The 26,798-nt window shown below is 41.0% G+C and overlaps 1 protein-coding gene across 1 annotated transcript in view; it reads right to left on the bottom strand.

Annotated features, from left to right (window-relative positions):
• LOC137625796 (major facilitator superfamily domain-containing protein 6-like) overlaps nucleotides 1-26,798 on the bottom strand; it is an 88,520-nt gene that overhangs the window by 15,092 nt on the left and 46,630 nt on the right. The window contains exons 6-10 of the mRNA XM_068356682.1: nucleotides 18,410-18,626; nucleotides 13,704-13,891; nucleotides 12,565-12,696; nucleotides 11,798-12,164; nucleotides 11,532-11,690 (exon numbers count right to left, since the gene is read on the bottom strand). Coding sequence (XP_068212783.1) covers nucleotides 11,532-11,690; nucleotides 11,798-12,164; nucleotides 12,565-12,696; nucleotides 13,704-13,891; nucleotides 18,410-18,626 — 1,063 coding nt within the window. The remainder of the gene's footprint in view (nucleotides 1-11,531; nucleotides 11,691-11,797; nucleotides 12,165-12,564; nucleotides 12,697-13,703; nucleotides 13,892-18,409; nucleotides 18,627-26,798) is intronic.

Genomic DNA, 26,798 nt, shown 5'->3' with positions numbered 1-26,798 from the left:
TCCTCTCTTGTAATCTCTCTCAGTCTCATCTCCCATCACTGGCACCTTAACACCTGCAACAGCAATTATATCTGCCTCCCTATTATCCTCAACATTCAATAAACTTTCATAATATTCCGCTAACCTTTTCCTTGCCTCCTCTCATTTTAACAACCTTCCATTTCTATCTTTCACTGTCTCTTCAATTCTCAAACCAGCTTTCCTTACTCTCTTCACCTTTCCAAAACTTCTTATTCTCTTCATATGAACGACCCAATCCCTGACCCCACCTCAGGTCAGCCGCCCTCTTTGCCTCGGTTACCTTGCCCTTTACTTCCACATTTTTCTCTCAATATCTTTCATACTTATCTACACTATTACTCTGCAGCCATTCTTCAAATGCTCTCTTTTTCTCTTCCACTTTTACCTTCACTCCTTCATTCCACCATTCACTACCCTTCCTCATGCTGCCTCCAACAAACTTCTTGCCACACACATCACTTGCAATACCAACAAAATTTTCTTTTACTAACTTCCACTCCTCTAAATTACCAGTTTCTCTCACTTTCACTCTGTTATATGCCATTTTCAACCTTTCTCGATATTCATTTTTTACCTCAGGTTTTATTAACTCTTCAACCCTCACTAGCTCCCTTTTACATACCCCCACTCCTTTGCTACAACTAATTTTCCTTCCACCAAAAAATGATCAGACATACCGTTTTTACTACCTTTACATACCGTTTTTATCATTAATTTGAATTCATCTAGATGCAACAGCTCAACTATAGAAGAATCAGGTATAAAAGGGATATGAAGGGTACACTATCATCAGAGTACAACAGATACATAAAATTAAGTGCACGCAAAATGAAATGCACATGATGATTTTATGTTTTGTACTGTGGCCTTATATAAAACATATTTCAATTCAGATGTAAAAAAAATACAATGGTACATCCACAATAAGAGCACTATTGGTGATATACTATAATAAATTTTTGAAATATTAATTATTTTTCTTATCTATGCAACACAGGCCTTCAAAATAGGGATATGTCTACAGTGGAGCTGGAATGGGCATTGAATCTTTAAAAGGGTAATTTGTGTTAAGGGGTCTGGCCGGCTAATGCCGTTTTTTAAGGACAGAACTTTGACATTCATAAAACTTAATAAGGTGACTTAGGACATCTCCAAACTGCATAGGATTTTTGCCTCTTGACCTTCGGTTTTTCGACGACAGGGTGATTTATCTTGAAAAATTTTATTTTTATTATAAAATAAATTTTTGAACATACTTACCTGGTAGTTATATATATAGCTTAGTCTCTGACGTCACTGTAGAGCATTCAAAACTCGCGCCAATCGCCGATTGGATAGCCAGGTGTACTACCTACGCACCCTAGAGAGGTACCTCGGAACCCTCCCCTGTTCCCTCATATTTTCCATGCCTCTAGTCTCTAGAGGGGAGGAGGGTGGGATTTTAATTATATATAACTACCAGGTAAGTAGGTTCAAAAATTTATTTTATAATAAAAATAACATTTTCAAACATAAGACTTACCTGGTAGTTATATATATAGCTGATTAACACCTTTGGTGGAGAGTTAAGAGACAGCCAATATAGATGGAATTGTTTACTTAAGAGTTAATAAACAAACTTAAGGGTTCGTACCTGATAAGGAAGCTGACTTCAATGAATTCTTTCCTTATGTCAGCTTTCCTTATGAGGTCCAGCGATCCACCCAGGGGGCTGAAGACCTCTAGGAGCTGTCAAACCGGTCTAAAAACCTCTGTGACAGGACATCTTCCAATACCCTTGTTCCGGGCGCTCTCAAGGAGCAAATTGACCACTTGACTAAAATCAATGATTGTGGAAGACTGTCGCAATCTCCACAAACAACCACAAAAATATAAAAGTTCCAAGAGAAGAAAAAGGTATCAGTATTATGGGAAAGTAGTGGTTGAAGCCAGTCTCACTGTAATGCGTATGAGCCTCTCTTATAAGAGTCTGCTGAAGAATGAAAGGACATTCTTGATATCTGTAATGAGGGCTTCTTGCTCGAGCACCAAAGAGCTTTCGACTTGCCTCGCAACTCTTACATTCTGCCCAGATAGAACTTCAGGGCTCTTACTGGACACAAGACTCTCTCCAACTCCTCGCCAACCACCTCCGAAAGATTCGGAAACTCAAAAGCCTTGGGTCAAGGTTGAGAAGAGCGGTCATTCTTGGCGAGGAAGCCTAACTGCAATGAGCAGATAGTTTCGATGTTTCAAACGATTTGAGAAGTACCTGTAGGACTTTATCATTGAAAAGTCCAAGATACTGTGTCTGACTACAGTCACTAGCAGACTCCTGTATCCCTTGATGGAAGAGGATGAACAAATGAGCTTCCTTCGAAGGTACAAGAGGGAGTCAACAATCTGAGCTGTAAAGATACTGGGAGAAAGCAGAGTTGACTCTGCACCATTCTCTAAAACCTCCCACTTGGATTGATAAATCCTGATGGTAGAAGTCTTTATTGCCTTGTAAAAGCCCTAGCTGCCTCCTTCAAAAAATCTCTAGCTCCTGTGAGATTTCAATAGACTGAAGGTAGTTAGATGAAGAGCTAGGAGACTTGAAAGGTACCTTTCCAAGAGAGGTTGTCTGAGTAATCTACTCTAAAGGAAGGCTTCTAGGAGAGTCCATCATCCCTTCCAGTATCTCTGTGAACCATCCTCTTGAGTTGAGGATGAATTGGAGAGAAAGAAGAAAAATCCCACAAGAACAGTAGCCTCTAGCTTCTGACTGGCCGGGAAACGAACCCTGGTCCAAAAAAACTAGGATGAACAGTGACATATTAATGGTCACAAAGAAAGATTCAGCCTTCCCAGGGAAAAAAAACCCTCCCAAAGAGGATAGGTTTCCCAGCAAACTCATCCACTTCCTCGCAGGACACTTGTGTATCTTTGGAAAAGATTGCAGTTTCAAGACGGCTTGCTCCGTTCTAAGAGGAGACGTAAAAGCCCGAAAAAACCTGACTCTGAATCACCATCCTAAAATAAAGTATCTTTTGTGATGGTGTCAGAAGATTTAACGGAAGTAGTGACGTTGTGTTCATCAGGATACAGCTCTTTAAGGTCCTGACTTCTGGCATCAAGGAAACCCAGATCACCGCCTATGTCACCGCGTTGTTCTAAGGCTAGACGCTCAATAAAAACTTTCGTGATCAAAGAGATCGGAACTAAGGCGTCCTTGATCATGACATTCGATTCGACTAGTGTCATCACGAAGTCCGAGGTTCTCATGTTCAATGTCATGCCTCATGCTAGATCTTCGACGTCGAGCATCCTGAAAGACGTGGCGCCGAGCGTCCTGAAAGACGGGGCGCCGATCGTCCTGTAAGACGTGGTGCCGATCGTCCTGTAAGACGTGGCGCCGAGCGTCCTGGAAGGTGTGGCGCCGATCGTCGGTTAATATAGCAAGACGCCGAACATCCTGTAAGATGTGGCGCTGAGCATCCTGGTGTCAGAAGAGACTCGTCTTGTTGACAAGGAGACCCAATTCTTCTGATAGGCTCAACGTTATCTGAAAATCCTTCATGAAGATCGAAAGAATGAGCTCTGAGAAGCCAATCATCCAGATACAGGGAGGCTCTGATGTCTCTTGAGTGCAGTATTCTGCTAACATTTAGCAAAAGTTTCGTGAACATTAGAGGGGCGGAGCTGAGACCAAAACACACGGCCCGAAACTGACACATTCTTCCCCTTTTCCTCCTTGTAAACAAACCTCAGATAAAGCTTGATTGCATAGCCTGCCTCTTAGACTCCTCTCTAGATCTGGGAGAGAGATCTATTGGAGCTAAAAACTATCGGAGGTTTCCCTATAAAAGGAAAATGTAATCCTCCTTCAGAAGATGTACTGACCAAAGGTCTGCTTCCCTCTTCTCCCAAGATTGCCAGAAGTTGTATAGTCTGGCTCTATTGCCAGAAGGCGAAAGCAGTCAGACTCTGCTTCGCCCTGTGACCAGGCTGACATGAGTCTTTTTATAGTTCAAGATTTCGATGTCTCCATGGAGAACTTTGACTTCTGAACGAAGGCATTGAGAGTAGTTACATCCTGGACCAGACAAAAGCCTCCCTCTCCCAAAAGAGACATATTTGATGTTGCAAAGTCTGTTTGGCAGAAAGGTCTTATCGGAGTAACTAACAAAGGAGGTTTCACTAGGAAAAAGATTTCGCATCCATCCTTTAGTAATAGCACGGACCAAAGGTCTGCTCCTCTCCTCTCCCAGGCTCACCAGAAGTAGTTAAGTCTGGTTCCTACTGTTGTCTGTGCGGTTTAGAGAAAAAGTATGCAGAAACTTTCTTGCTGATTAAGACACCAAAACCTGTGTCTTTGACCAACTCTTGAGGGAGAAGAGAGAAAGAAAAACGGGGTGGCCTCAATTCTGACTTCTGATTCAAAGTTATCCTGCCTCATTGCCTGTATTCCTTAACAGACTCAGCGATCCACCCAGGGGGCTTTAAAAATCACTGTGGGGCTGCCACAAGGTCCTCGACCTTAACGTGGCTAGACCTCCACCCTTGCTATCCTGGCCTACCTGATAAGGAAGCTGGCTTCAAGGTTTATATGCCTCATTTACCTGCATTCCTTGAGAGACTCAGCAATCCACCCAAGGGGCTGTAAAAGTCTCTGTGGGGCTGCCATGGTAGGGAAGCTCGGTCAGACGAGACGCCCGGCGAAGCAAGGGAGGAAGGGACGCTCGGCTTCTTAGGCGACCTCTTCGTCGCCTACTTCTTCTTGGTGCTATACCGCACCCACTCAGACTCCTGGGGAAGAGCAATGGGCCTCTTCCCCATAACTGACTTACCTCGTCCCATACTCTGGGTAAGGGAAGGTGGCTGAGAAGCTCCATCCGACGAGGCATCGGGAGAAGTAAGCTGCAAGGAGAGGCTTGGCTTCCTATGTGACCTCTTAGACGCCTTCTTCTTCTTGGTGCCGAAGCGCACCCACTGCACCTCGTTCCAGGACTCGCACTCCGGACACGTGGCTGTAGGAGAACATAAGCTGCTCCTACACGACGAACATAGAGGAGAAGGGTAGGAAAGGGTTTAGAATGAACACAATGGGTCCACGTGGGGACCGCGTAAGACACAAAGGGGGGTTGGGGACACAAAGGGTCGCACTGGGTAAGGAGAGAGCGTCGAGATGTTATCGCGATGAGACCAGAGAACTTACTGGAGATCGAGACCTGAGCAAGCATGCTCTCTGACCCGGGGTTAGCCTCAGGGCGTGTATCACTCCACCTGAGGTTACCCCTCATAGAAAACGGGAGTAGGGTAAACTATACAAAACTCTGGTCAGTTGGGAGGAGATCCCAGATACTCCTAAGAGAGTAGTTCGAGGTAAGTACTCCGTGTTGGAACAAATCTATTTTTGGGTGAGATGGCCATGTCGTCCTGATGGACCCACCCTCCTTTTCAAAGAAAAGGCTTAGGTAATAATCCCTCCCGAAACTACTATATCTGTAGCACCATGCTCAATGCTACAAGGAATGAGTGCCATCTTGGAGCCTCATAATAGTAGGGGAGGAAGGGTAACCTTGATAACGGCTCCCTTTCAATTTCGACACTCTTCCCCCTCGAAGCGAAAACGCTGTTCGGGGTGAAGATTGCCATGTGTCGTATTAAGATATACGTCCCCTGATATTATGCGATATCCTTAAGAGAAATTTTAAGGATACTCGCGCCAGGAGTTAGAATTCTGGAGACCTATGGTGAATTCTCTGGGAGTATCACTGTAGCCAAATATCCCTTAGAAAGCTGTCTATAGGAAGCTTCCATCAGGACATGGCCATCTCACCCAAAAATAGATTTTTCGCTTTGCTTCAAAATCAGTTATTAGAGCCAATTTTCTTCTTCCTCCTGTTACCGAGATGATGTTGAAATTGTCTTTTCCTCTTTGGCATGATGAAATTCTTGCCGAAACCAAGAAAAACATGTAAAAGCGAGCGAATGTCAGAGGTCGAGCTCAAACGTGTACTCTCTCTGAGGTTTGGGCTAGCACTGAAGGCCAAAGGGTGTATTACTTCGTCTTGTGACTCATGGAATCTATATAGATGCCATTGCTCACAATCTTTTTTTATATAAAAATGTAATAATTATCAAAATTTATGATAAGAGAAAAAACGGATTTTGAGCAAAGCGAATAATCTATTTTTGGCTGAGATAGCCATGTCGTCCTAATGGAAGGTTCCTTTAGATAGCTTTCTAAGGGATATTTGCTACAGTGATACTCCCAGAGAATTAACCGTACGTCTCCAGAATTCTAACTCCTGGCACGAATATCCTTAATATATCTTCAAGGATATCGCATATCAGGGGATGTATTTTTTGATACGACACATAGCAATCTTCACCCCGAATAGATTTAACTCTTTGAGGGGGAAGGGTGGCAAACGAAAGGGGAGCCGTTATCAAGGTACCCGGTGGACCCTCTCCCTGTACTGCTACGGCCCATCATTCCTTGTTGCTTTTAAGCAGGAATAGCCGCAGACAGAGTAGTTTCGGGTGGGTCCATCAGGACGACATGGCCATCTTACCCAAAAAAGGGATTTTGACGAAGGAAAAATCTATTTCTGGGCGAGGAACTTGTGTTGCCCAGTGAAATGCTCCTTGAAGCCCCATTTCTAAGGTATAAATACTGCTAAAATACCAGAGAAAAAAGTTGCATGGAATGCCAGGAATATACCCAGCTCGCTCACCCCTAAAGGGTGTCGGTATTAAAATACTGGGCCGAATGAAACCACTATCAAAGGTCCCTTTCCAATTTGACTTCTCCCTCCTCAACATCCTCCGTTACTACGAGGTGCCATTCTCTACAGCTACTCGCCCCCCCCCCCCAACCCCACCGCCACCACTACCAATCCTCCTCCCATCATTCCTTGTTAGCACCCGTGAACGTTCGGACGCGTTTTTCGTAGCTCTGTGTTATTTCCAAAAATAGATTTTTCGCTTTGCTCAAAACCCGTTTTTTGGGCTCAGCCATGTCGTCCTAATGGAAGCTTACCAGAGAATTAACTTGAAAGTACTATATCTGTGGGTTTGTATAAGTGCCTTTACTTTGAATGAGTTCCTTATATGGTCTCCTAGACCTTTTTATATGACATTACCGTTGTCTGTCATATCCACTAAGCTTGGAACTAGCTTAGGGCTTCCTGCCCCCAGCAGGGAAAGTGTCAACTTCGATTATAAGGATTCAAAGTTTGTATCTCCATAGGGACGGACGGTAATACTTAGAGATTACCCTTCTCATACCTTGGAAATCTGTACTCTGATTTCAAGTTGGGACCTTCTAGGGTTCAATTAAAACTCTAGTATGCTTTATTCATCTGTAACTGAGATAGCAGCAATAAGACGCAAATATGTTTAGTATTTTACCTTGCAACTAGATTATCAAATGTAGTTACAATCAGGTATGAATCTGATCCGGCATTGAAAACACATCAGGGTCCATATTTTCTCTTGTCGAAAAAATATGTAATTTCATCGAAATGATGCCACTCAATGGAGATGTGAAACCAAATCTGACTGATTTGTACAGATTTTGGAAATGCATGAACACCGTGACGCAACGTTCACTCGGCACTGGTGTTATCGGTCAGATATGCACCTATATGGAACAGTGTGTTAATCATCATTGTGATTTTCACTCGAGGGCAAATGTACCCATGCACCCGATGCACTGGAAAGTCTCAAAGCAGTTCACTGTTCATCGCAGTGCTAGACAATGGGTTTTATAACACTACCCGCCGCCACCACAACATGTTTTATTTCAAGTAATTGCTTCGTATAGTGTCTGTAAAAGATCTGGTTGATCTCCACCCAGTGTATGAGCGGAGTCTACCAAAGCCCCTGTGTTGGAAGAAGTTCCGTGAAGAAGCAATTTTCTTTGGATCGCGACCAGCGGGTGAGCTGTCAGGATCCGCTCTGCGAATAAGTAAGTGAGCTTTGCTCTCAGATGTCTTAGGGATAGATTTTGATCCTGAGATTTCGCCTCGGAAGAGCTGTCCTTCCTTGAAGTCTGAAGTTCTACGAAGATAGACCTTGACACTCTACTGGGCATAGACAGACATCTTCCTTCAGTGGGCAGATTCTCCAAGGACCCCACCTCTTGGTGGGTAGCTCGTTCTCGGCCAGAAAGGCAGGATCAGGAAAAGGGTTCAGTTCTCCTGTGTCTAGGAACTGAATTTGGCCTACATCCCTGATAGGGCCAATATTTCACCAACTCTAGCCCCTGAGGCTATTGCGAACAGAAAATTGACTTTCTGTGTTAGCTCCTTTAGAGTACAATCCTCATTGTTTAGGTTCGAAGCATAGTGCAAGACTTTGACCAACGACCATGTAATGGGCTTTGGAGGGGTTGCCGGCTTGGGTCTAGTGCATGCTTTGGCACCTTATAGAAGGTTTCGCTTGTGAGGTCCACCTCAAAGGCGTATAGAAGAGGTCTAGTCAGGGCCGACTTACACGCGGTTATCGTAGTGGAAGTCGGGCCTTGTTCAAGTAGGAAAATGAAGAAAGAGAGACAGAAATCTGTTGAAATTTCTGTTGATCCCCTTGTTTTCACATGGGATACCCATTTCTTCCAAGACGATTCACATTGTCTCCTGGTTGAACTTGACTTGTACAGTACTCTACAATGAAGTCGACCTTGTCCTTCGAGATCCCAAACTTTTTGTTCGCTGCTAGGGCGAAAAAATCATGAGATGTAGGTTGTTGTTTCTCGAGGATGAAACGTAAACAGTTGACTTCTGCACCAGTTGGGATAAAACTGGGTTCGGCAGAGGAAACAGCTTCAGTTTCAATTCTAGAACTAGAGGGAACCAATTGTTTTTGGGCCATTTGGGGGCCACTACTGCAGCTGTTCCTCTGAAGGATCTTAGCTTGTCGAGGACTTTTAACAGGAGATTGGTTGGTGGAAACAGGTAAATCCGATTCCATCTGTTCCAGTCGAGAGACATGGCATCTATCGCTTCTGCTTAAGGTTCTCATAAGGGGCTACATAACGAGGTAGTTTCTTGTTGTCGCTCATTGCGAAGAGGTCGATCTGCAGTTCCGGGACTTTTATCAAAAATAAAGGAGAATGAGTCTGCGTCTAGGGACCCTTCTGTCTCTATCGGCTTTCGCCTGGATAGAGCATCTGCCGTCACATCGCGGAACCCTTGAAGGTGAACTGCTGATAAATGCCCTCTTCTCTTCCTTGCCAGGTGGAAGATGGCTATCACGTGATTGATGTGAGGTGAACTCGAGCCTTGTTGATTTAGACATATTACTATCACCTCGTTGTCCAGGACCAGTCTGATGTGAACTGCTATGCGAGGGGATAGTCTCTTCAACGTCAGGAAGACTGCCATAGCCTCAAAGATGTTGATGTGTAAGTTTTGAACTGGTGTGACCAATTCCTTGCACTTTCATTTCTTGCGAATGGCCTCCCCATTCTTCCAGGGAGGCGTCCGTGTGTATCACCACTGATGTTTGTGGTGGTTGCAAGAGAATTGTCTGTGCTAGGCTCCTATTCGTTGACCACGGCCTTAATAGCGTGCGCAATCGGTTTGGGGTCAACCTTTGTTGATCTCTTCGAGCGTTTGATGCGTATCTTCTCCAGACTCCTGACGCATCCTTTAGCTGTGCCTTTAGCACCGGGTCTGTCACTACTGCGAACTGGAAAGAGTCCAATACTGTACGCTTTCCTGTTGGCATCTTGAAATCGTCTTGTGTTTGATTAGTCTCTTGACAGATGCCGCTATTTCTCTCCTCTTCTTTAATGGAATGGAGAGGTGGTGTGACTACAAGTTCCCATGGATTCCTAACCATTGAAACTTGTGAGCTGGAGAAAGGCGAGACTTCTAGCGATTGATCTTGAAGCCCAGGTGTTCCAGGAACTGGATCACCTTTCCGGCCGCTTGCAGACAAGTATTCTTGGATGCTGCCCGCACCAGCCAATCGTCTAGGTATGCTACTACTTGTACTCCTTCGGAGCATAGTTGCTGGAAGATTGTGTCCGCTAGCTTTGTGAATACCTTTGGGGCTATGTTTAGTCCAAAAGGCATGGCTGTGAAGACATATTTTGTCTTCTGTATCCTGAATCCTAGGTAGGAGGAGAGGGGGCAACTGACTGGTAGGTGCCAGTAAGCATTTGCCAGGTCTATTGAGACTGTGTACGCCCCTTTTTGGGTAGAAGGGTCCTTATGTGTTGCAATGTAAGCATCTGGAACTTCTTGTTCTCGATGAACTTGTTGAGTGGAGACAAGTCTAGAAAGACCCAGGGTTTGTCCGAGTCTTTCTTGGGAACACAAAACAGCCTTCCCTTGAATTTGATGGAGTTCGCTTTCCTTATAACCTTCTTGTTCAAGAGTTCTGAGGTACAGTATATTCTTCTAACAAGGGGGTGGAGTGTTGGAAGAATTTTGGAAAAGTGGGGTGTATTTTTGTTCCATTTCCAACCAAATCCATTCGTAATTTGGCTGTGGACCCAGGGATCGAAGGTCCAATGATCCCGAAAGAGGAAAAGTCTGCCTCCTACCTGGAACCTTTCATTGTTTAGAGGTTCCTGAGGACTTGTTTCCGTGACCACGTCCTCCTCCACCCTTGGGCGGTTTCCGGAGGATCCTCTTTTTGGGCCCTTACCTTTGTAGGGCCGAAAGGTGGTTGAGTGCCTTTCAAAGCCTGGATTAAACACAGGTGACTGGGCTACGAGCTGTTGAGGGACCATCTGGAAGGTGGTTTGCGGCCATTTGAGGCACCGTGGTCATGGCCACGGTTGGAAATTGTGCAGGTCTAATGACGATTTCCTCTTTGAAGAAATGCCCCACTTTTGGAGAAGGTTCCTATTCTCCGTGATGGCACTAGGAACACTCACTTATACTACATTACGCTACACAGGGATCACCATTAGGGTGAGCACACCATACAAATAATTTTCAATATTGGGTACATACATTCAAGACAACTCTCAGTCCTAATCAGGTCACTCCCTCCTGAGGTAGAGAAACTACCACAAAGGAAAACGAGTTAAACTCTGAGTGTCTCCCTACCGGAAGATAGAGAACAACATTCCAACGGGAGGAAGCTTCTTACAATCACCCCTTTACAAAGGTACACAACACAGTGTGTTTTAAAAGTTTGTATTCTCATATGAACAAAATTCACTTCACCACATGCTTACCTTATTGGTGGGCTTTTGTTTATTATTGAGAGAGCTCACAAAAAAACTAAAAGCACAATTACTACAGAAGAAAAGAAAAAAAAAAACAGCACGATGTACCTGATGCAGCTAAAATCAAAAGTGGCTATTTTATGCCAGGAGGGGCTTCCTCCTCATGTTATATATCATTAACCTACTACTGTACATTGTTAACGACAGTTCCAGCACTGCTGAAGACATATTCCAATTTCAAAGGATGAAAAGTTTGAAGATATATTCAAGATTTTACCTAGACAAAATCTAATCAAATTCTGCCACAATACATAAATAATAATAATGAAAAAAAATTACAGTCATGTTTACATACCTGATGAAACAGAACCAATCCACAACCTGTCAAGAAGGATCTGAAGAGTCACATGGATGGCTGCAAATATCAAATTGAATATACCCGTGAAGAGGAACATCTTTGAACCCCCTACCGTTGCAAAAACAGCCCCTCCTACAAAGCCACCAACAGCGATACCTGCAAAATATTCATGTTGTTAGTCTTAGAAAAAAAAAAGCCTAATGAAAAACTGTTAAATATTCATTCATTAAGTGATATCAAGTAGAAAGTATCTTGTGACTTACCTATCCCTTCAAAAGCAGCACCCACAATGCCCTGCATTGTTGCTTCCGTCCCTAAAGGAGCAACATGACTTGCATATGACGTCATGGTGGCATAAAAGATACCGAAAGTAAACCCATTGAGGAGTTCAATGGGCAAGAAAACCCAAGGGTTTGTGACTGTGTAGTACAAAATGTATCGAATGCCAAAGACACCAATGACCAGAGACATCGCATGGACATGGCCCAGTTTCTTGATGAACCAACCAGAGATGAAAAAGAAAGGTAATTCTCCTCCAAAACATTGGACTCCCATGATGAGACCCTGAAGGAGCTTCAAAGCCTGGAAGTTGCAGTTCCATTCAAAGGCAACATCTTCAACTAACATAAGCTGAAAATCAAAAACAAAAAAATCAGTGAGTTAAAGTCTTGAAGTACTTCATACTCAAATATGAAAAATAGTACCAAAGAAAATTAAAATGGAAATGTAGCAACAAAAAGCAGATAGACTAAATGAATTTTACAAAGCATGATTTAGGAGTACTGTACATAGTTTTCTTCTAACATTAGACAAAGAAAGTTAATACATTACCTAATCCAAAAAAACAGTGAAATTGTTTATAAAACATTGACTTTATGTAAAAAATTTCTAAAATTCCTGCACTTTAAAATATAAATATGATTATCTAAGGCCAACAAACTTCCAAAAGAAGTTATTATATTCATAAAACAGGTCCTCATCCTCTGACAAATGCAGACAGACCATAAAGAGCATCAAGACAAAAGGTTACCTGGAATGTCCAAAGAATTCCCGTGGAGATACCAACTACAACGCAACACAATACAAAGAGAACTATTCGTGGTTCGCACATGAGTCGCACGATAGAGCCAGCAATGCCTCTCTGTTTTTCATTACCTTCAATCTGAGATGGAAAAAAGATATTAAAATACAGTAATACATTAGGTTATAAGTAACTCAGAATATAAGCATGAAAATTCAAATCAGTATACACATATCATATCGATCTGTATGAAAAAATCTTCCTGTTTGCCATTTTTTGTGGATAATTACTAACAAGACTACAGTAGTTTAAAATTAGTCAAGTGGTGACCTTAGGCCACACACACAGTTCCCACTATGTTCAAATTATTTTTTTCCTGATTTGCATAACATTTTAAAGAAAAGGAAAAGGCAGTTATCTATAGATATGTTCCTTGTCAAAATTGAATATAAGAGTAAAATAAAAAATATAACCCCGTGTCTAAAAAGCGAAAAGTGATTCAGTTCGTAATAGTGAATGCTATTCATGAGAGAGAGAGAGAGAGAGAGCTCCTGATATTTTACCAGAAGTCCTCAGGGAGAGAGATTTTTCCTTCATGCAGATACCCCCACCCCCTCCTTTTCTCTCATCACCCACCTGCCAGCCATGACCTTCCTCAAAGGTAGAGTGCCGATTAATTAGCTCATGCTAGGGGTTATAATTTCTTCTTTCAATGACATTACAAGCATCGAGTGAATTCCCTTCATTTCTTATGGGAAAAATGGTTTTGTTTTACCAGCATTATGGTTTGCGAGTTTGCTCCTGGAATGAATTTGAACTTGTACACTGAGGTATCGCTGTACTATACAGTATAGCATTAACCTCTGAAAACTACGAGGAGTATTTCTTATAACATGAGGAGCATTTTATACTAAATCTTATTATGCTAATACAAAAGAAACATTTCACTTCTGAAGCTGTCCTTAAATTTTAACATTTAACACTAATTGTTGAAAACCTGTATAACTTCTACTAAGCTTTCTCAAGCAAACAAAACCTTCAATACAAATCGAATGAAAATTACAATACTGACATTGGAGATGAATAAATAGTTTTTGGAGGTATATCTATAAAAAGCAGCAACAAATATAAGGAGAAAAAATACTTACATGCAGACGTGAAGCTACAAAGAGATCGATGAATAGAATCGCAACACAGAGAACAAAAGCCGGGGTATAGTCCTTCTCCGCATCTCCAGCAGATGCGTAATCAATCAGAGCACCGGTGATGATTACCAAAGTCCCCCACCCAAGGGAGCCAAACAAACGTTGCTGACCATACTTATTACCAGCAGAGCCTACATTTAAGAAAATAAAAATACAGTAATTAATACCGTCAACCTTCGAAGAAACAACACAGCTAGTACTGCTTTTCATCCTTTTATTTCCATCCATTCTTTTTAGTGCCAAATAACTGTGCAAATGCTTTCACTTTACCTTAGTCAAACTTTCACCTCTCATTTACACTCCAATCTTTCGGGCAAACACTAGGAGTGTGCAAAAATGTTTCTCGGCGGTCTCGATCAACTATTTATAACAGCAGTATCGACCAAAATATACGGGTCTATTTTAGTAACTGATTAGTAAAGACATTTGATTGTCACTCAAGCACAGAAAAAGCAACAATAAACAATTAACATATAATACTGGTAACTTAATAGTTCATACTTCCTTAAACCAAGATGTTTCATACAATTTGAGATTTTTATAACAGTTTAAAAACTGCTTTTCACCAACTAATGTACATCTCATTTAGTCATTTTAGAATTCAGCCTACAGAGAACCATAAGACAGATGATGCTTTGACTGCCTACCAACTGTCAGTCAGAAGAAACTCAGATTAGAAATAGAGGGACTAGAAGAGAGGAACATTACAATGACAACTCAAAAGGTTACGTTCCTTTCACTGTTGTTAATAGAGCCATAGTTTCTACTCAACCTGAAAATGTTATTTTATTGAGATCATTATGCTGAGTAAGAAAAAAAAAATCACCTGGGTAACTGACATTCTTATTTCTCTTTTGGTTTGTTGGGATTTGCAATCAATGCATGACAATGCAGTATGCATTATTATCTCAGTGAATCAATTCAAGTTTTCAGTATTTATCCATAGCTATCTATAATATACATTCCTCCACTAATTGACATTTGTTTTTATATATTCCATAATTCTAAAAAGCAGTCCATATTGTACTGATGAAAAAATCAATATGCTTCTAGATATTTAAGTATTAGTAGTTTAAACAGTTAAGAACATTGATAGACACTTAAGAACATAACTATCATTGAAAACTTTAAACAGACCAATGAATCAGTAATCTCACTGTATCTTAACTCTGCGAGCATTTAAATCCTCTAATATTACTGGGACTCTATTATAAATCTTACTAATAATCTGGGATATTGCTATCAAGTTTAACATAATATCCTTATACAGTAGAGCCTTGGGTTATGAGTGGCTTTGAATACAAGCAAACTGGAATACGAACATACAAAAAGAAAATGAAAAGTTTGATTAGGAGCTGACATTACATTCATACTCAACAGCAACCAATAAAAAAAAAGAGAAGCTTTGAGACTGAAGAGGGGCCAGGCCTTCTCAACCACACCCTCCACCAGTAGTTTAACCATTCGTCAAAACAATCCCCCTTATAAAGGAGGTAGTTTCTATGTCGAGTATTAACCGCTCTCGCTCCAAATAAAAATAGGGAAATGTTAAAAATATGGGAAACCCTACAAAAATTTTGTAGAAACACATCACCTAGATAAAGATTTACCAGGCTGAGCAGCAATTCTATTTACCAACAATGCAATGTCTCATTTTAAAGAAAAGGAAAAAGCAGTTTACTCTAGGTAGGTTCATTGCTAAAACTGAACGGGGATGTGCAAAAATACAACCAAGTGTCCAAAAAGCATAACATAAGTGATTCAGTTATTCGTAGTGAATATCGTTCAAGAGAGAGAAGTCCTAATAAAGATCTGGTTTAGGGAGATTCTCCGTCCAAGCAATAAGCCCTTCTTCCTCTCGTTTCCCTCATTCCAGCTATGAATTTCCCAAAAGTAATTATAAAATTATTAATTTGTATTCACTTCTGATGTCAGGGATTATAATTTCAAAAATAATTACTGTACCATAACAAGTCCTTTCAAAATTGGTGTAATATGTGGTTTTATGAATCTACAGAATGTATCGAGAAATTTCTTTTATTTCTCAAAGGAAAAATTGCTTAAGGATACGAGCATTCTAGGTTGTAAGCTTGCTCTCAGAAAATATTAAATTCATAACCCAAGGTACTACTGAACCAAGTGACTTTAAAATTACCTATTAATCCTGCCATTATTATAAAAACAAAACTTAGATCATATTGAATATTAAATTCTGAAAGAATATCAGTCCCAAATAGAATAATAAACAAGTCTTTCTAAACCAAATTACAACATTCGCATCAATAAAAATAATACAGGTAGTCGTCGACTTATGACTGTTCGACTTTATGACAATTTTTTGGGCGATGACATCACAAGTCTATCAGAAATACTGAGCTAGTAGGATAAATATTTCCTTGGAAATAATATATTTTTGTTTGTATAAAAAATAAACTGATTTATCTTGGTAAACTAGTATTTTCTACTATTGATAATATACAGTATCCATTTTTAGTAAAAAGTACATTAAAAAAGAGTTTGAATATCTGTCAAGTTCATATCATATGTCTGGTGATGTCATATAACCGGCGAAAAGTGACCGGGCAATGCAGTGATTTCCTTCCTATAGGCTAACGATTAGTATTAGTATTCCCATTATCGAAATATCAAGTAACAATAAAAAGTATTTTGTGAGTCTTTATCGGTTGTTATGAGTACTACTTAGCGTAAATTTGACTCTGCGCTAGTTTTATTTAAACTCTGATAATAGATCGATATCTATTTAAAGAAAGTACAGTACACTAATAGAACAATATTTTCTGAAAAAATAGATTTCCTTTTACATTATTAAAATGGATACATTTGCTTGGTAAGTTAGCATTTTCTTTCAATTCTTGCAAGAAAAAACAAAATGGATTTACATATTTTGTGAGTCATTCTTTGTAGAGTTTATGTCACGTGTCTTGTTACGTCATATTTCTGGCAGAAGCGCGCTAGCAAACTGAATGATTTCCTTTCGGCGTGTTACGGAGTAAACTTATTACAGCATTCCCATCATCGAAACACCAATTAATGATATAAAGTGTTTTAGTGGTCTGTATCAGTAGTTATGAGAATAGTACAACTAACCGTAAATTTAAGAAAAAAAGTCTGATGACATTATATTTCTGGCAGAAGGCGAGTGGCAAATCAGGTGATTTCCTTTCGATGCGTTACTAATATTCCCATAATCGGAACATCGAATAATGATACAAAGAATTTCTAATAATGTCCACAGAAATATGAAGATTTAAGTTTATTAAAAAGAGAGAGAGAGAGAGAGAGAGAGAGAGAGAGAGAGAGAGAGAGAGAGAGAGAGAGAGAGAGAGAGAGAGAGAGAGAGAGAGTGTGTGTGTGTATTCCTATAATAATTAATAATAAGGTCCATAAATGAACTGTATGGAAACTGTGATAGCCTATAACATATTGGTGCTGATGTAATATTCATTATGAACAGATTTCCAATGTTAAGAAAATTATATAAACAACTCCGTTGTTATTTGTACTGTATGTGCGCATAATCGCAATATGGCAGCGTGACCTTAAGATCAGCTTATGCCAATTGAAATTAAATCAAAATTAATTGTTGATTATTGAAATGCTCAAGAAATTCAAAAAAATTAATATAAACATGCTTTAATAAACCATAATTAAACAAAATAATGGCGAATGAAATAAGAAGGCCTAATAATGAGCTACAAATTTAATACTATACTGTATGGAGCTTTAAAAATGAACTACCCGTATGCGCGCAAGCACACATACACACGCACGCAAAGAGAAAGAGCGAGAACGTTTTCGCATGATACCTAATAATAATGGCTAAAACAAACTGTATAAAAACTGTGATTTCCTGTAACATGTTGGTGTTCTTATAATATTCATCATGAAGATATTTTGAATAAGTTAAGAAATTACACAAAAAAAAAGTGCCATTCATATGTATGCCATCTTTCGATACGGTAGCGGACCTTCAGGTCAGCTGATCATAACCATAGGTAAACAAAATATTAAGTAATTCTTGATTGGTAAAATGCTTCCAAAACTGAAATTTAGAATACAAAAATGCATTAATAAAATATATGATATCCAATGAAACAAGAAAATTAAATAATAAGAAAATAATTATAGAATATGATTGAGATGATTGCCGAATCATGACGCATCATGATAAATCTACAGAAACTTCACTTTTTGAGTTTGACATACGTCGAAATCGACTTACGATGTGGCTCTCACTCCCTATCTATGACAGAGTCATAGTCGGCGACCACCTGTAGTAGTGAAAACCACCATCATGGAAATACTGTACTGTACATAAAATTAAGTTAACATTATCATTATAAGGTCTTGCAATATTCCCGCATTTGCATTCTTTTTAAAGGGTTTTAAGAGCTTCTACAAACCCACTAAATCTCCTAAAAAATTCATTACCTCCATAACCTCCTTATTTCAGATAATAAACTCCTGCTATGTTCTATGACATGAAAATAGTTTTCTCTTACAGAAAATTGTTGAAACTGAGATTCAATCATTCACGGCATTATCAAGAGGTAATGTTTTAAAATCAAGAGTGTGAAAATGTCCCTCTCAATTCAAGAATTAAAAAACAAATGAGCTGAATTACTCACCTAGGAGCTGGAAGCACAATGTATCAGACATCACAACCGTGACGGCAAACCCTGACCAGGCGATGATGATGCATATGAGGTATAACCAAAATTGGTACTGGGAGATCATTTCCTCATATGATATACCAGAGGTGCCAATGTAGCTCATGAAACTCTTGTCATCACAGACCACGGTGCTGTTTGCATGAGTTAATTCAGGACATGTTGGATACTCGCTCTGCAAAAAAGAAAATATTCATATAAAGATTTACATACTGTACTGTACGGCACGGCAATAGAGAAACTGCATTCATTATGTAGATATTTCGCCATCATTTATATTCACACTTTAGCTGTTTACTTAATCTTATTATAGAAGGTTGAAGTCATATGAAATGACCAATGAGCCAGACGTCGCCGACTCTTTTATGAGCCATTTAAAAGATTCCTTCTTGAATGTGAGGCAAAGAAGCCAAAATTTTCATTACAACATTTTTCATTATTTTAATAATTATTGGGTATTATTACTACTACTAGCATAGTTACAACACTAGTTGAAAAGGCAAGATACTACAATAGTTAAGAAAAAACAGATTATTTTTTTATATTGTGGAGAAATAGTTAAGAAAAATACAAATTATTTATTATAATTTTATTAGGATGTTAGTTTTTTACATTTTGGTCCTTCAACCTTGTCTCATGATATTTTATTTTTTTTGCAGCACGCCTTACTCCCTGTAGGGCTTGAAAAGGCTCACTAGAATTGCCGTCAGACAAGAAGAGGTACTAGAATAGAAGTAACATTGTATAATCCTGCACCTGTTTACGTCACTGGTCAGCCTGGCGAAGATTTTCAAAAGCAGGTACCTGTGTAAAGTATCTGACTTGATGAACTATGGAGAACCTGTTAAAGATAGGCGACGAGTGATTTGGAATCCCCTCTGCTTTTGAAAGTGCTATAGACTCAAGCTGGTGATTAGATATTTTTTTAGTTTTCTAATGTGGGTAATTCTTAGGATATTAGTGCAGTGGACACTTCAGTGGAAGAAAACACCACGGTTGAATATATATTCAGAGATTTTTTGACCAGACTCTGTTCACTTACTGTGTGGATCTTGAACTGTAATGTGGTGGGGTTCTCCATTAGGCTTGATGATTTCTTGTGCCGCCAGCTGGGAACTTTGAAAATGAGTGTAGCATAATTTTAGGAAGTTACTATACAATATTTGATAGGCTATTTAGCCGTACCCTCTGGGTGTAACAGTGAGGATTGTAAGTTTTTTTTTTTTTTTATCACAATATTTTTGTCTTTCTGATGTAGAGGTGAGAATGTAGAGTCCGGTCCGATGTACAATCTTGTTTTATAATCCCTTTGATCTTGACGTACGCTCATTCAAATTACATTTGAGTTTAGCCCAAATAAATACACTATTAGGTGGGCCTTTGTTTATACTTGTATATACAAATAAAACTTTTAGAGGATTGATTCCTATGAGGCTCTGCCTGGATATATCTATGTCTTTGCTTATGTTTTTTGAAGATCTGACTTTTCATAATACAGTTTTGTATTTTTTTTTCTCTCAGGAATGAAATAAACTTTTATTTCCCTTTTTCTTATAAACTAATTTTTTTTTGGCCCTGCAATGTCCCCTTCTCAGCCACTAATTTTGTCTTTTTTTCCTTAGTATCATTGTTTTTCCTTTTTTGTTTTGTTTAGTACTGTACTTAAATAACCTGAAAACGGCTTATCTCTGAATAACATTAAGCAATTACCTTATTAGCTGGGTCCCCTTGCCCAGTATAAAATCAAGGGGTGGTGCCCAGTGCTCCGTTCTCTTGACCTGTTACCTAGATTTTTGGGTATTCCACCTTCTACCTTTTTTGTGTGGTGAACGTTGGAGTGTGGTCGGCATTCGGACACTAGGCAGTTTGGGTGCTACCTCTGGCCACAGTCCGCAAACCACTACATAATTACAACACTAGTTGGAAAAGCAAGATACTAAAACAACAAGGGCCGAAAGTACATAGAAATAACGAACAAACTATAGTCGATAAATAATGAAAAAAAAATTATAAATATATAAAGGATCTGTATCAATGTGAAACATAAGTCATATAATAACTACGAAATGAGACATAAGTTTAGTCAACTTGTTTAACATAAAAGCATTTGTAACAAGTTTGAACTTCTGAAGTTCCACTAATTCAACTGCCAGATTAGGAAATTATTCCACAATCTGGTCACAGCTGGAATAAAACTTCTAAAATACTATGTAGTATTGAACTTTATGATGGAGAAGACATGACTGCTAGAATTAACTGCAAATGTAGTGCAATACTATGAACTGAATGGTACAGTCTAGAAGATCTGAATGCAATGAAAGGTCGGAATTATGAAAATCTAAATTAACATGCACAAAGGCAATTCCCTCAGAGTCTCTTTCAGTCGAAGGTCTAGATAAAATTCTACTTGGGGCCATTTTAGGACAACTAGAGTCGTGAAGTTGGGAGTGACTCGAACACAATTTGGGATATTCCTTATTAGGTAGAAAGGCAGAAAAGCATTTACAATGAGGCTGTCTCACGTGTCCTTGAACAATGCTTCTAGGTCTAGCACTGGTGAGCCGTAACCTGCAAGCTTTGGATTTAGTGAGGTCTCAAAGAGGTTGACCGTTGGTGAACCCCAGGAAGTCAAGATCTTGGTTGCTATCCGAGCCAACCATTTGTATCCTCCTGCTCAGTTTGTTCACCATGAAGTTCTTTCTACCTGGAATGAAGAGGGCTGTCAGAGTAATTGAGCTGAGCCCTGCCCACTCATGGATCTCTACTCCTAGCTGGCAAAGCTGCGCTAACACAGTACCTCCTTGCTTGTTCACATAAGACACTACTCTGTTGTTATCGCTCAAAACCACCAAGTGACCTCTGGCGGAGGTGTCATATGAGGAGATCCCCTTACAAGGTTCATTTCATCCAGTTGCAATTCTAGGTCATGTCTGGACTCTTCTCCTGTTGAGACCGGTGTACGTTCAACTCCCATTGGAGCAACTACAGGTGAAGACTATCATTTGGAATGAGATGTTCCAAGGAGACTAAGTGTCCCAGTAACTTCTACCAATGCTGAGCTGCCAAATGGGGTTAACAAGGGAAGAAGAGTGCCACCTGTCTCAGGCGTGCTACCCTGTCCTGAGATGGGAAGGTTTTCCCGAGGACTGTGTCAACGTCCATTCAGAAGTTCTGTAGATGAGTCTCTGTTTGGCCCTAGAATGAACTTCCAACTCTCAACAGGTCCTAGATATAATAAAATTAAAAAAAGGCTGTGTAGGTGAAGCACAAGGGCTTCCTCCAAGTTCACTAAGATCATCCCATCATCCAGATATCGCGAGACAAATGCCGTTGGTATATACCATACCGACACTAACGTAAAGAGTGGTGAAGACTTGTGGCACTGGCGAGAGCCCGAAATAAAGCACCTTGAACTGGTACATCTTATTGGCAACAATGAAGCAAAGGTGCTTCCTGGATGCAGGAGGGACTTGAATCTGAAATTACGTACAAGTCCTTGAGATCGATTGCTATCATAAAGTCCACAGGCCTGATTCCCTACCTGACTGTGGCTGCAGTTTCCATCTTAAGTGATGTTTGTAACACAAACTCATTCAGGGCTGACATGCCTATAACTGGTCTCCAGCCTCCAAATGCCGTTTCTACAAGAAAGTATCAACTGAAGAAGAATGGGTAGTTGTCATTGACCTTTTGGAAAGCGCCCTTCTCTAACATAACCTAGACTTCTGCCCGAAGGGTTAAGTCCTTCGCTGATATCTGGTGATAGGATGATGACATCACTAGTGGTCAAATTAGGGGAGAGGGAGAGCTGACAAACGGGAGGTGGTCTCTGGATTGAAGGACATCTACCGTCCACTTTTCCAACCCATGATACCACCACTTCTCCATCTGGGTTGTAGACATCCTCCCACAGATGGCATCACAACAGGATTACTCCTTCTGTCTGGTTGTTGTTCTCATCTTTTTCCTCTGCATCGGCCTTACACTTGACCTTGTCTGCTTGGAAAGGGCTGGTTCGTTCCCACCTCAGGATGTAGGGGTAGGGCGAGGGTCATTTCTGTCAGAAACATAGGACCCCTTCAGTGAGGTATTTCTGCACTGTAAAATCTCTTTAAACTTACAAGAGCAAGAGAGAAAAGAAAAGTTTTTCACTGAAGTGCCCTATCCAAGGTGAGACAAGCAAACCTAAAAAGTATCTTAGTTCTGACACCTCAATGCTAGTAAACTGTATCAATACTTTCAGAGTTGTAGTAAATACTTTTACCTCAGGCATAGATTAACCCCTTCGCCACAAGGCTGCTTATCTGCTATTCAAGCTATATACAAGATTTATCACCATCAGATATACTTGCTCACTTACTCTATACTACGGTACATTTCCATATTTATTTGTTTTACTGCTGATTACAGAATAAATTTTTCAATAGTTTGCTTTATTCTCCATTGTATTTCACTCTAAACAGCCAAAATGTTTATCCATTCATTGTGAAGTGATTATAGAATATTTTTTAAGAAATTTGTTTTATGTAATTATCTCTAAATAGTGGTAAGGCACTGTGATTTTATGACAAAAAAAAAAGACCTTTATACTCATTGTAGTGACTCTGTTATTCCGTAATAATTCCATGATACATAGCATAGAAAGATATAAAACTACTCGACAGTAATCATGGATTTTACATTATACAGAAATATAATAAAAATATCCATTTGTTTCCTTTGACAGAAGAAATATTCTATAATGTATAATTTATAAGATGTAAATAAGATAATTAGACATAAGGTTTGCTCGTTCATCTGTGATTCCACGTATGAACATGACGAATACTGCGTAGAATGGCAATAAATGGAAATAATGACAATAGGCTAACTTTACTTACAAAAACAATAAACAATACTTATATGACATATGTAAGACATGATTATGTTAGTTAGTAAAAATGATAGTTGAGAAAAAAAGAATAAAATGACAAATTCGTAGATAATTTGTATTTTTCCTAACTATACAAACCTTAGCTATTTAATATGGATATTACTTTCGGCGTAGCTGAAATGACGAGCCATTAGAATTTTAACGAGGGATTACTACCCCCTCGCTAGTTAGCGAGGGGGTAGGGAGGGGTAGCTTGCTACCCCTCCCCCACTCTCACACCTGTGAATACTTCAATTTGCTTAGAGGTAGGACTTCCTGGGGGACAGTGCTGGCGGGCAAGTTTGATTAAATAGCTAAGGTTTGTATAGTTAGGAAAAATAAAAATTATCTACGAAATTGTCATTTGTTCCGTAACTGAAATACAAACCACGCTATCTAATATGGGTGACTCAACCCTTAGGCAAGGTGGAAAGTCCCAGCCATACTGGCTTTTGGCTTTTTGCCCGGGGTCTCAAAGATAAGGAGTCCCTGCACCTCGCAAGTGCCTTGCTCTGCAAGGACCGCGGCCTACATAAGCTTGTGTGTGAAGGAATGAAGTGTGACTCGTCCTAGGAAGTTGACCTGTAGTCCTTTAGATGGAATTCCAGGATAGGACGCTCCCAATACCACCTCGTAATGGTATGGGGACGTGACAATATTAACATAATATCAGGAACACAAGAGAACATGGTTTACTTGGAGTGGTTTGAGGTCAGCTGTGCAGAGAACCCAGAATGCTGCTTTCCCCAACAGAGGGGACGATGAAGAAAAGAAAAAGGGCCAGGCATACCTTTTCATTCATGCAGACTAAAACCAGGTAACAATGCCCTGAACCATCTGCTACTTGTCCATTAAGGAGCCTGAGGTTTAAACCAGCTGTTGTGCAGCCACCACAGGGCCGATAGAGAACATATCGAGCCTCCTGTGGGTCACGTCTTGCAGGTAGTGGGCTGTGAAGGTCGTCTGACGCTTCCAAACCCCTGCTTGTAAAATCTGCGTCACTGAGTAGTTTCCCTTGAAGTCCAGGGACGTAGCATTGCCCCTGACATCGTGTGCTCTGGGGCGACGTGACGGAGGAGGGTAAGGATTCAGGGAATGATGGATAACCCTGTAAATCCATGCTGAGATAGTGTTTTTAGTGACCCTCCTCTTCGTCCTTCCGGTGCTAACAAACAATGCCTGCACCCGCGGACGAACTGCAGCTGTTCTCTTAAGATCGAGCCTCAGACTCCTCACTGGGCACAGTAGAAGATGGTCTGGGTCATCTGTTACAGAACGCAGACTCGAAATCCGGAATGAGTCGAACCGAGGGTCCGGCACTCCTGGATTTTGAGTCTTAGCTACAAACTCAGGGACGAATCTGAACGTTACCTCCCCCCATCCCCTTGAATGGGCGATATCATACGAGAGACCATGAAGTTCGCCAACTCGTTTGGCCGAGGCCAAAGCAAGTAGGAACACCGTCTTCCAAGTCAGGTGGCAATCAGAAGCCTGGCGTAATGGTTCATAGGGAGGTCTCTTAAGAAACCTGAGAACTCGAACCACATTCCATGGGGGAGGTCTCACTTCCGAATGGGGGCAGGTAAGTTCATAACTTCGTATGAGTAGAGAAAGTTCCAGCGAAGAAGAAATGTCCATTACTTTGAGCCTAAAGGCAAGACTTAAGGCTGACCGATAGCCTTTCACTGCCGAGACTGAAAGGCACATTTCCTCCCGCAAATACACGAGAAACTCCGCTATTGCTGGAATAGTGGCATCGAGTGGAGAGATACACCTTCCACGACACCAACCACAGAAAACTGTCCACTTCGCCTGGTAGACCCCTGCGGATGACTTTCGCAGGTGTCCAGACATCCTTTCCGCAACTTGTTGCAAAAAGCGTCTCTCTGTGAGGAGATGCTGGATAGTCTCCAGGCGTGAAGCCACAGCGAAGCTACGGCTTTGTGAAAGATGTTGGCGTGTGGTTGTTTGAGTAGCTCGTGTCGTGGAGGAAGTTCTCTCGGGAGTTCCGTCAGGAGCTGCAGAAGGTCCGGAAACCACTCTGCGTGATGCCATAGCAGAGCTATTAAGGTCAAAGACAGGTTGACCGATATTCTGGTCTTATTGAGCACCCTCCTCATCAGACAGAGCAGGGAAAAGGCGTACACGTTGATGTTGTCCCACCGTTGTTGGAAGGCATCTTGCCAAAGTGCCTTGGGGTCCGGGACTGAAAGCAGTACAGCGGAAACTTGAAATTCAAGGCTGTCGCGAACAGATCCACGTCGGGAAACCCCACAAAGTCAGGACTTTGTTGGCTACGAGACGATCCAAAGACCACTCGGTACTCACTATCTGTGATGCCTTGCTCAGACTGTCGGCGAGCACATTCCTCTTGCTGGGAATGAAGAGAGCTGATAGTGGAATCGAGTGGAGTTAGGTCAATCTTAGTATCTCTACTGCAAGATAGGATAGCTTCTCTGAAAAGGTACCTCCCTGCTTGTTGATGTAAGCCACTACTGTGGTGTTGTCGCTCATCACCACCACGGAGTGACCCGCCAGGTACTGTTGGAACTGTTGAAGTGCCAGGAATACGGCCTTCATTTCTAGCAGATTTATGTGGAGGCACTTTTCTGATTCTGACCACAGGCCTGAGGTCCTGTGGTTCAGAACATGGGGCCCCCACCCTTTCTTTGAGGCGTCCAAAAACAGCATCAAATCTGGGGGAGGACGAGAAGATCCACTCCCTTTCGTAGGTTCTCGTCTGTCACCCACCACTGAAGGTCCGTCCGTTCCGCACGACCCAAAGGGACCAAGATGTCCGGGGAATCGGTCCTTGATTCCACCAGGACTTGAGTCGCCATTGCAGGGATCTCATCCTGAGACGACCGTTTGGAACTAGACGGGCCAGGGGAGAAAGGTGACCAAGGAGACGTAACCACAATTGAGCTGGGAGTTCTTCCCGTCTGAGGATAGGGTCTGCGACCCTCCTCAGCCTTGCTATCCTGTCATCTGATGGGAAGGCTTTGTGGAGATTGGTGTCCAAGATGATACCTAGATATACAAGTCGTTGAGTTGGAAGCAGAGAAGACTTCTCGAGATTTACCATGATCCCTAGATCTTGGCAAATTCCTAGAAGCTTGTCCCGGTGTCCAAGAAGGGTCGACTCCGAGTCTGCCAGGATCAGCCAGTCGTCCAGATAACGGAGGAGACGGATGCCGATCCTGTGTGCCCACGAAGAAATCAGGGTGAACACTTTGGTAAATACATGAGGTGCTGTGGAGAGACCGATACACAGCACCTTGAACTGGTAGATCTTGTTGTCTGGGCTGAATCTTAAGTACTTCCTTGAAGACGGATGGACTGGGATCTGGAAGTATGCGTCCTTCAGGTCCAGTGTACACATGAAGTCTTGTGGTCTCACTGCAAGTCTGACCGTGTCTGCTGTCTCCATGCTGA

Source organism: Palaemon carinicauda, chromosome 32, assembly GCF_036898095.1.
Source record: "Palaemon carinicauda isolate YSFRI2023 chromosome 32, ASM3689809v2, whole genome shotgun sequence".
In the NCBI taxonomy this organism is placed as follows: Eukaryota; Metazoa; Arthropoda; class Malacostraca; order Decapoda; family Palaemonidae; genus Palaemon; species Palaemon carinicauda.
This window is presented reverse-complemented; position numbering and strand designations above follow the sequence as displayed.